Source organism: Dufourea novaeangliae, unplaced genomic scaffold (genome assembly GCF_001272555.1).
Source record: "Dufourea novaeangliae isolate 0120121106 unplaced genomic scaffold, ASM127255v1 scaffold81, whole genome shotgun sequence".
Taxonomy (NCBI): Eukaryota; Metazoa; Arthropoda; class Insecta; order Hymenoptera; family Halictidae; genus Dufourea; species Dufourea novaeangliae.
The window spans coordinates 663682-676557 of record NW_015373973.1 but is presented as its reverse complement, the minus strand read 5'-3'; the positions used below and the strand labels follow the sequence as shown (position 1 = coordinate 676557).

At 41.4% G+C, this 12876-nt stretch overlaps 2 protein-coding genes across 2 annotated transcripts; one reads left to right on the top strand and one right to left on the bottom strand.

Annotated features, from left to right (window-relative positions):
* Positions 1-525: 525 nt before the first annotated feature.
* Positions 526-1984, bottom strand: LOC107186831. The gene is made up of 5 exons (XM_015574774.1): positions 1863-1984; positions 1412-1492; positions 1061-1188; positions 825-983; positions 526-750 (listed from the first exon to the last, which is right to left on the bottom strand). Exons 1-5 carry the CDS (start codon positions 1918-1920, stop codon positions 526-528), a joined length of 651 nt encoding a protein of 216 aa, XP_015430260.1. The 5' UTR covers positions 1921-1984.
* A 3709-nt stretch (positions 1985-5693) lies between these two features.
* On the top strand, positions 5694-11838 carry LOC107186887 (synaptotagmin-1-like). Its single transcript, XM_015574844.1, has 10 exons — positions 5694-5712; positions 6908-7055; positions 9108-9227; positions 9474-9559; positions 9638-9769; positions 10243-10440; positions 10843-10995; positions 11087-11207; positions 11309-11481; positions 11545-11838. The coding sequence occupies exons 2-10, from the start codon at positions 6911-6913 to the stop codon at positions 11749-11751; spliced, it is 1335 nt and encodes a 444-aa protein (XP_015430330.1). The 5' UTR covers positions 5694-5712; positions 6908-6910; the 3' UTR covers positions 11752-11838.
* Positions 11839-12876: the final 1038 nt, after the last annotated feature.

Below are 12876 nucleotides of genomic sequence, written 5' to 3'. Positions count from 1 at the left end.
TTTCTACACTTTTATACATAAATAAGATAACTAAGTCAATTTAGTTATTAATCATTCTGTATGGTACAATTTTATTCACACTATATTTTACGATTTTAGTAAATATAAAGGAACTTCGCGAAAAAGAAAAGAATTATTACAATTGTTTCTTTACTTTGCATAAATATTTAATACAAGAATATACAATATATGTTAATCTAATATACAATATAGTACACTCAATTTTAATAAAATTATGTTTTAAGTATTGCGCATAGTCGTTTAAAAAATAAACACATGGAAGTTTATCGAATAGCGATACGGGTAATTTTTACCATAGCTTTCACAATCATGATACGCTTTCCCTACCATTGGCAACTATGTGTAATGTCCTTTGGTATCGAGGCAGTAACGATCAATTTTGTTATTTCTGTGTCTCCCATGTAACGTCATATTTTTATGGTAGATATTTGTACAAGAGATATATATATATATAGATATACAAAACACGTATCCTATTTATATATGTAAAAAAACCGATTCGAATTACTCGTTCTTCTTGTCACTTTGTTGTTTGTACAATTTCGTTAGATCCGAGATTGTACCCTTACCACCACTCCCTGGGAGAGGTCGCCCTATCCTTTGTACAGTGTTATTTTGTGAAGAATTCGAGAAACCTTTTTCATTAGAGATCTCTTCTGTCGATGCCTCGTCTTCGGAGGACTTTACCATTCCCTTGCTCCATTTAGATAACCACTCGTTGGCTATAGTCTGAATCAGAGAATAAACGATAAAAGAAAAGTTTATTTACAGAACTTATTATACCCTACAAAGATGGCAATTACCTTTTTTCCTTGAGTTTCTTCAGTGGCGGTCGCTTTCAGCTTCTCCTCCGTCTTCTTCAACTTTTCCAATTCTCTCTGCAACTTCCGTTCAATTTGATATTTTGCAACCGCCTGAGCCAATGGTCCGAGCTCACCTCTCATCGCGGCGCTGAACATTGCCTGATTAAAGATCGCTCGTTAGATCGTCGATTATTCTATGAAATGTATACCGTACAGAATAACAGAATTACACTAACATCTCGACGTCTCTTTGAGTCAGCATTTCCGATCGGGTTGGTTTCAGTTTGCGGGCCAAGCTCCACCAGTACCTGGAAATCTGCGTGTTCGCCGAGTCGGAAACCCACGCCGACTCTCGAATCGGTGCCTGGCCGCAGGAAACAGAAAAAACAATCAAGACGAGTACGGTAAACGTTTCGTTTCCCGGCAGTTTCGAATTATCGCACGACGATGGAGTTAGACGCGTGAGCAGTGAAAGTGGTTTGCGTGGCGTGGCTCGAGGCAACTACGGATAAATCGCAGTGTACGAATTCTATGGGAAAACACATTCGCGAAACGTGTGACACGCACACGTGACGCAATCGAATTACCTTTTTTTATCGGTGGTATATTGGAGTAGATCAGCGAAAGTATCGTCGGCAGCTCTTCCGGAATGATCAGACACGTAGCATCTGAAATGATCAATGATTCTTATAGTGATTTGGTCCACAGTTGTGTACAAAAAAAAAAAAAAAAACAGGCAGACAATTCATCAATGGTGCGACATTTCAAAACTCGAATCTTACTTTCAATTTCGTTTCCCGTCGACTCTGACTCAAGGATCGTATCATCTTCTTTCTAATATGCTCGAGTAGCTTTCAGTTCAACCTTACGTAAGATTAACATAAAATTTGCATAAAACGGTATAAGGTGTTACCAACGATCAGCGTAGAAACACACCTGTCGGCCTTTTGATTTGGACTATGATCAAGGATCCTTGCATCACACGGAGACGATTTTACGAAAAGTAGGCGAAGGACAGTAATACGCGCGGCAACTTACGATCATAAAGGAGCAGCAGAATGCACAGCTTTACTAGAACGTCCTTCGTGCTCGACATCTTTTCACCGGTGGGATCTTCTCATACATGCGTAATCGTTGTTAGGTTTCCAGACGTTGCATCGTCTCACACTGACGAATCTTCTACGGTCAAAAGTCATCACAGGTCAATACTTAATTTTGAAATTAGAAGTAACACCGTCGTCGCGCGAATTATCGATCGAACTATCACCGAGTGTACTTCCAATGATTCTCTTTCTTACTTTCCAGCGAATCGAGCAACAGGTATAGTGAAAACAAGTAGAAATCACAAAAAACCGGCTAAGATCGAACTTTCAGCCGCGATAGCCACGTTCGATCGACGTTTCACCGATAATCCACGCGTTCGATTTACAGGTGCATCGACGTCATCGATCGCAAAGGCGGTCACCTCACCTGGATAACTGATTTCGGTTATTCCCACAAAGACTACTCGCGAAGGCTATTTCGCGGCACGACAGCCACGAGAACGTCTGTTGACTTAGGCACGTATCGTTATACTTACATGAAAGTGAAATCTAAAGCTCGAGCTGTAGCAGGTGGTAACACGGCGTCGGAGCCGGCCTTCTCCGGCGAACTGAGGCTAGCAGCACTAGCAGCAGCGCGGTAAAATGCAACCACGTTCCTTGGCACCGCCGGTGCGAGAAAGACCTCCGGAAAGAAGTTCTCGAGTGAAAGGAGACGTGGTTCGGGGATCGAGGTCACCGAGTCCGAACGACCGCCGATCCATCGGGGATGAACTCTCTCTCCTTTTCCTCTGTTTGTTTCTCCTTCCTGCTCGCAAGCACGCACGCACGCACGCGCACGCATATTCGGCTCCGATTCGTCTTTATACCTCGCTGGCTTGCTTGGAATTCTGGATATTTTCGGGGAAAAATTAGCTAATTTCTCCCCGGGAATGTCTAAGATGGAATTTTTTTTAGCGCATCGAAGCTTTCCTTGTTTCACTGAACTCTTCAGGTGTGGCGTAACATTTGTGTATCATTGGCAATCTTTATTTATGCGGGGTTAATGGTTAGATCGTGTAGATTTTCAGTGATCGAGGACCGTCGAGCGATTAATTAACCTTCAAGCAATTAATAACTAATTTTTCGCTCCGAATGACAGTGATGAATTACCGCAAGAAATGATTGCACGAACGAAATACTGCTAATGGTCATCTCAAGCTTATTTAAAATTCATGAGAAATTTTTTGTTACGGTTCAACGTTGCAAAGTTAGAATTGAAAGTTACAGAACAATTAATAATCAGCGATCGGTCGTTGACATCGATTTCAATTCTCTAAGAAGTGAAATATACACAAGGAAAACGACACCGGTTTAGCTGCAGCTCGGAACGAGTATGGCAGAAATTCTATCGTGAGGATGATTTGAATGAAACTTGATTTCAATAATTCCCGGCTCCGCTGCCGACAATAAAGATCGTTGCGCTGCGAATCTAGACCGCCTGGAGAAATCAGGAGCGATTCAGAAGTTTTCGTTCAGCGTCCCTCACGAAATCAGGACATTTTGTAGTACGTGAACATGAGTAAAATGTGCCATTCAAGGGAGTCTATTTCGGAACTCTTTCAGAAAATTACGTATCACATCTTTGGAGTTACATTCCGCGTGCTCTGTAAGTAATTGGATAAAAGCAAAGCGGCATCGTCAGTCACGCGAAAGCGTTTCGTGGACGTTCGAAGATTCACCCGGAAAAGTCCGGAAATTACATGTCCGCTCGATCGAGTAACAAAAGTGAAACTACGTTACCGATCAGTGTAATTTTCAATGGCAACTAGATATCTTGATTTCCTTCCTCGTGTTCAACGAGGTCGTTTAACTATTGTTTGATCAAGCTCGATATAACACGAGCACGCAACGAGTGTGCTCAGTTGTGCTTTTTTCTATGTGGACAGTTTGCTTTTGATGGATGTGTTGGCGAACAATGTTATGTATCCCTTATACTTGTATTCTTGTTAACTTGTAGACTGTCGGTATTTTCTGACAAGAATGTGGTTTTTCTTGGCCAAACTATATATGTAGTATATCCAAAGATATGCACTGCGATGAATTTCGAATTTTGTCAAGGTCCTAAAAGGGATACTCCCAGCAGTCTAAAGGTTAACGTGATTTGTGCATAATGTAAAGTTTCTGAATTAAATACGTAGGTGGTCGGTGAAAGATAAAGTTTCAGAGAAAAACAATTCTGTCAATGGTTTCAAAATGTAGGAATATTGAAACGCATTCGACAAGTGCCACAATTCCATGTATCGTGGGAAATTGAAGACTGCCATTGCGAAAACTATGGTGTCGTAAGAAGAAAACACACCTACAGAGTGACCAGGTCGGTCTAGTGCGTGAGAAAAGGTAGCATCTGGTCCGATTATGATGTAACTTCTTAAACCAAAGAAAGAATCCTTTAATCAACGACACTAGCGTTCCGTTCAAATACGGTCCATTCAAGTCCTTAAGGTCCGATCCAGATGCCTATTGTACAGCAAATTGAAAGAGGACGCTCCGTTACATTACGTGGGTAGGTGTGTACTGAAAGCCGACCAGGTTGTTACGAACAGCAATCTAAACTAACTCGGACTGCATAAAAAGCTTACAGGGGCTCTCTTTTTCCGGGTACATTTAAATGCGAGTTATTCTTGCAGACGTAATTGCGCAGTGCAATCCGGATTTTTACTCGAGTACCTCACGTGTCCTTGTTTCATGTAAAAGGTAGTGCCTATGTACATATATCAAAGTGTATTCGTAAATTCTTGTCCGAACACAACACGTGGCATACCTAGTTCCATACCACCTTCGTCGAGCATAAATTAACGCGTTGGTGTTATCGTACGAAGCGACGCTTTCCGTTTAAACCTCTCAGGAATACGCTATGCAATTGGAAGGTCGTTAACATCGCAGCATAATATTTTTTTTTCTGTTCGTCGTTAAAAAGCAAACGTCGGAGTGCCGTACCGTGTATGTATTTTGAATCTCGGTGTTCGTTTATTTTCGACATATTCTCTATCAAGAGCATTTAACACCTACGCCCCCGCAAATCCGTATCGCAAGATATACGCACTCGAGGTAATCGTGCACTGGTGACGAACAATGTGTACAGTAGTTCCGTGTATGTAGACGCTCTATCAACAGTTCTGTTGATAGAACGTGGACACACTCGTGATATCGCACGCGTTATCAACGGTAGCCCGCCAACTTTCTCGTTGACGCGTACGCATACCGAATTTAGGGTTTGTTCGCGGGCAACAAGGAAAAAATCAGACGAAATACGCGAGCACCCAAGGTAGTCGAAAGACCCGATTAGCGTTCGAAAGATAAGCGACGCGTTGGCGCGTTGGGTGGTCGAATAGTCCCGCGTTCACCGGAAACGCGTGGTGGCCTGGACACATCGAACGACGACGCTTTGTATCGAATGTTCCGTTTATCGAAAGAACGGTTCTCCTATAACTTATAAACACGGGACACAATCGATGTTTTCGAAGCAGGTATACGTGCCCACGTAACATATCGAGTCGCGTACCGCCAGCTACCGGCGAAATAGGCAGAGTCGTCGAAGTCTGGAGAGGGGCACGTAGATAGCACGCGTTACTCGTTCCTCGTTCTATGCAGGTCCCCCAGTGCGCTGGCAAGTTTGTCGTTCACCGGGAGTTGACGATCGCGCACGAAGTCGCCGCGTCGAGCTGCGAAGGACGCGCGGCCGAGACGATTAATTGTCCTTTACTGTCAATTCTTTATTTTTATCGTTCGCCGACTTACCACGGAAGTCCGCGAATGTTATTCGATCCGTCTTGACACTCGTCGTCATGGGACAAACTTCTGGTCGAGTGAGTATCCTTCTTCGCAAATTGATTGTCATCGATAGAATCGATCCGGATCGGTTCGAAGGATCGGTTGCGCGCGAACAAAAACCGAATTGTATAACGGTGATCCTGGGAGAGGATCCAACAAAATTAGAGCTTCTCGCAGTGATATCGGTGGACGAGTGGTTTTAATAAACCTTCTTTTGTAGTCAAGGAGTAACACACGCAACACCTGGAAAAAAAAGGAAGGTGCCAATACTCCGTAACCACATCGTCATTCCGTATTGTGGAATTGCGTCGAAACAGTGAATTAAGATAAAATTCGATTCGAGTCTGGGCAGCCCATATGCTATTTCACGATCGTATTTGGCGCGTACTGTCTGTAACAGGTGTTTCATACGCGACGCGAGTATGTGCCGAGAGGAGAGAAAAACGGGGAAAAAGGAGTGCAAAAGTTCTGTCAGTTTCTCGGTATTTCTTAGACGGTCGACCGAGTGTACCCTCTCGCGTTTTTGTCGTACGGATAGAGACGAACGCGCATGGAAAGCACAAGTGTTTTCTGCGCGCATTAACGTGGCTTATTTTTCGTGCCCCTATGACGCGGGACAACTACTGCGACAGATGTACGACGCGAAACACGACCCGTGGACACGAGTAATTTCTGACGTTGTCCTACTACCTATCTGTCAACGCGTGGCTTAAGAACACATAGGATATATGTATGAACGAATCTTGAAATTCGTTTCAAACTCTAAATTATACATGTTTCTTGTACGACGGTACATGTTTATTTCCTGTGCGCAGTTTTCTTTTGTTTGGAATACGACGAAAGAAAATGCTGTGTATAATTCACGTGTTCTGTACCATTTCTGTCAAAATATAGTTTAATAACAGTCGTCCGTACGATTTCGATGAAGATAGAAGGGCTCTACAATATATGTTACTAATTAAGTTTCACTTTCGCTTGGAATGTATTTGTAGACAAAAACGGCATACGTGGAAAAGAATTAACATTATAAAAACAGAGTCATGGTTCCTTATGATAAGATACGAAGAAGTACGTTCAAATAACACTCTAGAGTAAAATAACTGAAAAGAAGCCGCTTACCAAGTTAGCCTCCCGAGGAACGTCGGTCATCGATCAGTTTTGATAATAGATCCCCGACGTTGTTCCATGTGCATGAGTGGGCTGATAGTAACCTTGAACGTATGTTTCCAGTGAATGGTGCACGATGACGATTATGGCCCGTGGGGCCAAATTCTCATCATCGTGGTACCAACAGTGGTGGCCCTTGTCTTTGTTTTGGTGGTGATCGTATGCTTTCTGGCGCCAAGATGTCCTGTATACAAGTGCATCAAAAACCGAAGTAAGCTTCATTTTCATTTTATCCACCAAATTTGTAACGGAATTCGAAAAGAGTATCCGTTCGGTTGTTTTAAAATGTAGGTGCCTGATGATTCTTATTCATAGTTTCATTGTTCAAAAAACACTCGACATTAACAGATAATGAAAAACTAAACGGAAATACCATACTTGGACCGTTTCCTTTAATGGACAATCTACGCATCGCGTACGCATAATTGTTAGTTATACCACTTCAGCATTGCTTCGATAGCCTAGTTGTTTATCTTAACATGTATATTACATATTTAGATTTTAAGAATCGAATCGGTGACGGTTCTTTGTGTATAGTACGATTAAGCGCGGGGGCGTCTTGCGCCTAAGCACGTCTAGTAATATCTCATTTTCTTGCTTGTGTGTACACAAAACGCGTGTCGGGAAAATTAATTGTGCGTTTACCTGGCTTTTGATACTTTCGAATCGTCCACTGGACACCTTTGAGAAGCTCACAACTCTCAGTAGCTCGACAACCTGAGAGCTTAGTCGGATGCTTCCATTAGTAGTCGATTCAGGGGGACGATATGCGACGCATTTCAGCCTGTTACTCGGACCGTGGATCCTTAAAACAAACTTACGTAAAATATAAAATGACAAGAGCAGCTGGATTACGTTTGCGAAGCAGGATACAGGTTATTAAAAGGTCTCCCTGGAATATAAAACGGTAATGATCCGAACCGTTGAATCTTCTGTGATTTGCCACTTTCCATCAGGTTCTACAATCGGAATATAGTTATCAACTTAACGGTAGAATCGGGATTCGCTCGCGGTCAAAACGGGATTTATACAACAAAGAATACGCGGTTTTCCTCTGAAAGGAAGGAAGCGTGGATTCCTGCTTCGTGAATCGCGTGTGTTCAACACGGCTTACACGTTACGCCATTGTTCGCGCATTTATATTTGTGCACACACGCGCACGACGTTTTCTTCGTTTCCTCCGCGATGTTATGTAATTAGGTATGTCATCCCGCAAACAAACTACACACGGCTCTCCGATAGCGCCGCCATGGAAACGCCCATCCTGACCGCACAAAAGGATTTTGTAAATCCTGCCTCGCTCGCTCGTTCAGAGGAGCTCGCGTCATGGGCAGGCTTCTCCTTATAAGTGTCATCAGCGTCGTTAAACGCTCACAATTATAAGTACTCGTTACCAAGCTGATGTAGTAACTCACAGAAATTGCACGTGAAGAATATTGTTACATTGCTGCGTTTGATTCTTGCCTCAGACGTTGAAATAAAAAATGTAGAATCCATCGGTAAAGAAATTGCGATGCTCCAGATTCCAGCGTTTTTGACCGTGGTCAATGTTAGTACTCCTCTGCAACCACTTGAATATCCACTGCCCTATTTTGCCGTAGCATTATTACCCGCCCGAAAATAATTAAATTGGGATGAAACGTAGACGACGAGTGATGGAAACAATCGAACAAGAAAATTTCATACTTAAATTCTATAATAAATTGTTTGTAAATTTGATTAGTATTCTTGTACGAACCGATGATGCTAGGATGAACGTGTATCGCATAAAGTTGCCTCGAACAAAGCCACGATTAAAAAACCTAACGATGTGTTTTCTATTTATTTTTATACGAAGATTCTCTCTTCGACTATTCTATCGTTCGGGTACTTTCGTCGTTCGTTGTACATCAACTTAGATACAGCGGCTTGAAATCTAAAACGAGTAAATTAGACAAAAGAGCTTCTATTTTGGATAATTTATTCAGCTATTGCTAAACTACGATTTAACTCCCTTATTGTAACGTTTTGTGGCACGGAATATTAATAAACGTACGTATTGAACACGTTCCTCGCAGCATCAAGTATTAACCGTCGTTAATAGCCTTCGGTCGCGGATGTTCAATAATTGCGACGCCGTAGGAATTAGGACTCACTTCGTTTGTATACGTGAAATGAAGCACGTAATTAACGAGTCAAACGAATCGTCGAACGGGTTGCCGGTTGTGGCCGTCCCATCTGTTTACAAATTACATAATCAAAAGGTATGAATTATTCCTTGCAGAGAGAGATGCAAAAACTGTGCCGTTGCGTGTCAAGAGCAGAGAGAATGAACAGGCGAAATTGAACGATGTCAGCTACAGGTCATGGAGATTGGGTAGCCTCTATGAAGACAGCACCAATGGTACTGTGTAATTGTGCTTACAAGTTCTTTACCTGTACACTGTAGTACACACCATGCATTGCACTGCACGGTTTATAAATCTTAAATAATGCGCAAGAATTACAAATCCTGGCATTTTTCATTTTGGTCTCGTATTTCGTACTAACACGTCTGCTGCATGTGCATCGTAGTATTTTTGCGAAGTAATTGCATGTATGACGTTACGAAAATTCCTGTTATAAATGTTTGTCATGAAAATTTGTACAGGCACGATCAACGAAAACCAGGCGCCAACCGAAAGAATTTCCTGGAACTCCAATAATGGTCAATTCGAGAGCACTTCATCTACCCTGGTAATACACACCGTTGATATAATTTTAATAACGTTATGGCACATTGTATTAATTTTATTGATGCACGCTTTGTTGCAGAACTTGGTGCAGAAAGACAAGCAAAAAGCCGAGAAGAAACAAAGGGAATTCCCGACGGAATTGACAATGAGCCTGCAGTATCTGCCGCCGTTCGACGAGACTGTTACCGGGAAGCTCGTCATCGGTATCGAGGTATTAAACAGTTCTCCTTTATCCGTATCCTCTTTTGTGCGTACTTTGCTACCTGAATGGAAATCGAGTTATAAATCTCTAACGAGTCGACTTCCTTTCAAACCTTCCCACAACGATTCGTTTCCTTCGGCTCGGCGAATGTGTTGGTTCGATGCAACTGGAATGTCGGTTCTCCGATCAAACTTCAAAGACCTTATCAATTTTTATAGCTTTAAACGTTGTAATTTCCATTCGATTTTCTGTCACTTTTATAATAACGGTAAACCGGCTTTGTTATTCTAGCCTAATTGCAATCGGTTACCACGAAGGCCGAAAGTGTCTAATGACACGTTAGTTCTGGAAAAGCTATCGAGTAATTGTTAGATGAGCCTAAAGTGCATGTTATTAGTGCATCGATATGTACTTAAACAAACGAAAAACCCGTCAAACTCGTACACTGCCGCGTAAATTGAAGGGTTTGAATGGCGTTACAGGCGTTGTCCGGACTTCCACCAAAGCAATACAACTGCACGCTGGAGCCATACGTGGCCCTGAACATTATGAAGCAATCGTGGAGTCACAGGAAACGGCAAAAGTTGCACAGTTTTCGTACGCGAGGCGTCAGGCATACGGCTAGTCCCATTTTTAAGGAGACGTTCGTCGTCGCGAACGTAAAGCCTCACGAAGTTAAGGTAGGTACGTTTTTATCTCTCCACTGTCCCGTTCCAGCGTTGTATTTAATTCAAGGTCGTGGAACACGTCATTCTGGCATAACTTAAAGTGCATCTATGACACTTAACTGCCTCGGTAAATGTTTGTGCCTTCTAATGGTAAAACGAACGCATGGCCGATAAAAAATTTAGTTTAAAGCTTTTTACGAAGCAAAAAAACAGATGCCGCTTATCAGGAAAGCAATTGGGGTAACGACTGCGCGACGATACCCGCATGCGTGCAATGCAAATGTATTTTTTTTACACAAACACGATAGCGTGTTTCGTGATTCAGTTACGGGCAAAAACAAACGTTGGCCCCAGATGTGACGCGTTCTGCAGATTTCACGAAGGATTCGTCTATTTCGATTGTTCCTCTTGTAGGACTGGATTCTCGACTTGTCGGCGTGCGATCACGACAGGTACGCCAACGACACGGAATTGTGTAATATGAAGGTGTCCATAAAAGAAGTGAAGCAGATTTTGCAAAGTCCAGAGATCCATATGTTTAATTTTAGAATGAAACCGTCCAGTTTGGTATGTTCGTCGAACATAACGATAAAGATTCTTCATTTGTTAGTCACATCTCTCTACAAAAATAAGGAGTAATAATTTCTTTTTCTTACAGGTATTCGGAAATATTTTATTAGGTATAAGTTATTTACCCACTGCACAGAGACTGACTATAAATGTAATGAAGTTACGCGACGTCAAATTTACGCCAGTGGTATCGAATTTAAGCTACTTCAGTAAGCGATATACCAATATTCAAAAATCTATGACCAATTTTTCCTGTTTCCTTTTTTCATTTTTCTAACATTTAACTATAAATAAATGTAACCTATTTCAGATCCTTACGTTAGAGTGTTGATGCTGAATGCAAGGACAGGACAGAAAATGAAGAGAAAGAAAACCAAATTTCTCTGCGCGTCCGCGCAGCCAGAGTTCAACGAAACTTTGACGTTTGATGTAACGTATAATCAGCTGGATAGTGTGCAATTTCTAGTGGTACTATGTAGTAAGGTAAGACGATAGAAAAAGGGGATACGGTAGAGATTACACTAACATTCTTGATATACCTTTTAGACCTTGACTTCTGAAGTTCCTACGATTAGTGTCGATCATCCGAGCGACAGCGAAGACTCGGTTACTTCGGTCTACAAATCTAAAGACATCTACATTGGCAAAGTCGCTCTTGGAAAAGGTGTCAGAGGACCAACGGAGAGATTGCATTGGTTCTCGATACTCCAAAATCCTAGAAAACTCGTAACTGTTTGGCATGTGCTGAAATAATGACGACAAGTTACTGTCACAACCGTTTCTCGCAACGAATGATCGAGCCTTAGTGTGATTTAAATAAAAACGCAAAAGATGGGATACTTATACCGACTGAAACGAATCCGTAGAAATTTTTACGGGTATATTTACATTTTTTTCGTAATTAATCTTAATAGTTGTCGACCCTAATTGTGCGACACAATAAAAAAAACAGGTAAAATTTTCCTCGATTATGTGTCTTCGTCTCCACAAAAAGGTTTCAATGCTGGATGGCGGATATTTGTCACGACCAAAACGATTCATTCTGTAATTTGATCTCAGGTAATTTAAAAAAGCATCAGGTATACATATACATTTAGGCGACCGTGCTACGTGTTCCATCTTGAATATTTGTATATTTGTCTAGTAATTTAAAATTCCCGTTATATACAATCACGACCAAAGATTGTAAAGCTTATAAATATTTATATTACTTCGTTGATATACCAGATGTTATTTAAAGTGTAACAAAGTAAATATCGATTGAAAAATATATTTACGTTCATACGTGTTGTATATTTTGTGCATTTCAATTTATAGTATTTGCACACCTAATACAGGTTTTTGTATGATACAGTAAACAATTTTTTATAAGAATATAACGTTACGCTCTTTACATTTTAATATAGCCCTGCATGATTGTATTGCCTGTAAAGTATCATGAAAATATGACGCAGTCACCTCACACCGATAATGAAGTTCTTTCATATTTAAAAAAATATGAAAGTATAATAAATGCATTGACTATTTCCCGTCATATATTTGTGACAATTATGATTTTGTATTGTATATAGAAAAAAACAATAGACTTTGACATGCATTGTTATATAAACAACTTTGTTGCTGATTCGTCTTAATTAAGCAGAATTAATTAAGAATATTCAAGGAACACCGGACCGTATAAAAAGAATGCGTTTCAAATATGGCGGGCTTACGTAGCGCTGCTATAAATTTCCGCGGCGTGGATAGAGGGCGACAGTGTCGTGTTGGTCGGTCTCGTAGCAACGTCGTCGGGGAGAAGTGCCCGGCCAGGGAGCGAGCTTCAGTCTGTTTTGTGACTCGTGAGTGTGTTGTGTTCGTCCTCGTCGTGTTCAGTTTATT

Coding starts and splice junctions, on each gene's coding strand:
- LOC107186831 (XM_015574774.1), bottom strand. CDS start 1,920: ATGTCGAGCACGAAGGACGTTCTAGTAAAGCTGTGCATTCTGCTGCTC. Junction 1,493..1,862: donor TCTGCTGCTCCTTTATGATC/GTAAGTTGCCGC, acceptor TGATCATTTCAG/ATGCTACGTGTCTGATCATT. Junction 751..824: donor AAGAAACTCAAGGAAAAAAG/GTAATTGCCATC, acceptor TCTCTGATTCAG/ACTATAGCCAACGAGTGGTT.
- LOC107186887 (XM_015574844.1), top strand. CDS start 6,911: ATGGTGCACGATGACGATTATGGCCCGTGGGGCCAAATTCTCATCATC. Junction 7,056..9,107: donor CAAGTGCATCAAAAACCGAA/GTAAGCTTCATT, acceptor TATTCCTTGCAG/AGAGAGATGCAAAAACTGTG. Junction 11,482..11,544: donor TAGTGGTACTATGTAGTAAG/GTAAGACGATAG, acceptor TATACCTTTTAG/ACCTTGACTTCTGAAGTTCC.